General features: G+C 38.5%; 1 protein-coding gene across 1 annotated transcript in view; it reads right to left on the bottom strand.

Moving 5' to 3' along the window:
• The window catches only part of LOC109541921 (phospholipid-transporting ATPase ABCA3), a gene marked incomplete at its 5' end in the record, with an annotated part of 14874 nt that extends 13815 nt beyond the window's left edge, over positions 1-1059 (bottom strand). Inside the window, 1 exon segment of the mRNA XM_048669313.1 lies at positions 858-1059. Coding sequence (XP_048525270.1) covers positions 858-933 — 76 coding nt within the window.
• Between the last annotated feature and the right edge of the window lie 376 nt (positions 1060-1435).

The raw sequence follows: 1435 nt of genomic DNA on the forward strand, positions 1-1435 counted from the left end.
ATAGGCAACCAACGATACGGATTCGGCGTTTTTGGCGGAAAGTATCTGAATTGAATTTAAATTCGCTTTAAAATTATTAGGGAGTTTTTTTGCAAAAAAATTTAGTTTAGTGTAATATTTGCCATAACCACTTTCCATATATCAACATTAAAAAAAAAGTGAAAACACCCTATTGTACCCCATTCATTGGGCATAGAGGGTGACTCAAGTTTGCTGAATTTGACTGAAGCTTCAACTTCGGCCAACAAAGTTCTGCTGCTACTTTTTCCATTTAAAACGTTTTAAAGCGGTGGAAAACTTGTACAAAATCCTCATTACGCATCTGCAACTTACGAGCCTGACCTTCCATTGCGACGAATTTAGGAATGTTCTACACTCTCGGTACTTAACTATATAATAATGTGCTGCAATTCTGCGTTTCGTGCTGATGTTGATTTTTTTTGGTGTATTTTGAGTCTTTTCTTGCCGCTGATAAGTCGAAACTCCCGAAGTTGGCGCACGATAACAGCCAGTTGGGTTTTGTGGTTTGATTAATCCTTGTTCTAACAGTGAGAATCTATTGTTTTTGCAAACAAGAAAAATCGATAAAATGAACCTTTCTAGCTCGTTAGTTCGGTACGTCAGAGACGAGTAAACCCAGTCGCTGATGATGATAGCATGATATTGCGCTATTCGCCATTTCCCCCTTTAATCAACCATGATCTTGATCAAATGTGATCGACTATTAGAAAGATAACTCCCAGGTCTCACTGGCTCATTTTTGCATATTTTGCGCTAGTTTCAAAATCGCGAATAATATTGTAGGTTACAAGAAAGCCCATTTGGACCCCCCAACTTCATCAATGAATGCGACTTACCTTTGAAGGAAAGGTCGGCCCAGCCATCGTCGTTTGTGGCATTTTGAATTAAACTATAAGAACAATTTTGCGCCATTGATCAATTGATCGACACTGAGCGGTGAATCCGAATCGGTTCAGCTTGAGCAGGGTGGTACTTAAGAACAATTGCCTGTTTCTAGTGCCAAACACAAGCCATCTGCATTCATACTGAATGTATTGGGAGCGTTATGTTAACATGAGTTTTATCGGTTCTACCAGGAAAACTTCGTCACTATTTGCGGAAATGGTTCCATTATCGGAATGTTTAGCTTGTCTGTTTGATTGTTTTAGTGTTTTCAGCTTGGTGGCAAGCAGAGGCAAGATTTTTGTATTTTTCCTCCAAAAAAGCGAGCACGCCATTGGCCTATCTGATAGTAACAAGTAAAAAGAATATCGTTTATTTCATTACGTTTCGGCGAGACAACAGCGCCATCATCAGATTTAAAATTCACACAAACTCATAATTGGTAAACATTCTTTTAGGTCTTTGCAGTCCTGCAAGACCTAAAAGAATGTTTACCAATTATGAGTTTGTGTGAATTTTAAATCTGATGATG

The sequence above is a fragment of the Dendroctonus ponderosae genome, unplaced genomic scaffold (genome assembly GCF_020466585.1).
Source record: "Dendroctonus ponderosae isolate FM_Combo_2020 unplaced genomic scaffold, Dpon_F_20191213v2 Dpon_F_20191213_8, whole genome shotgun sequence".
NCBI lineage: Eukaryota > Metazoa > Arthropoda > Insecta > Coleoptera > Curculionidae > Dendroctonus > Dendroctonus ponderosae.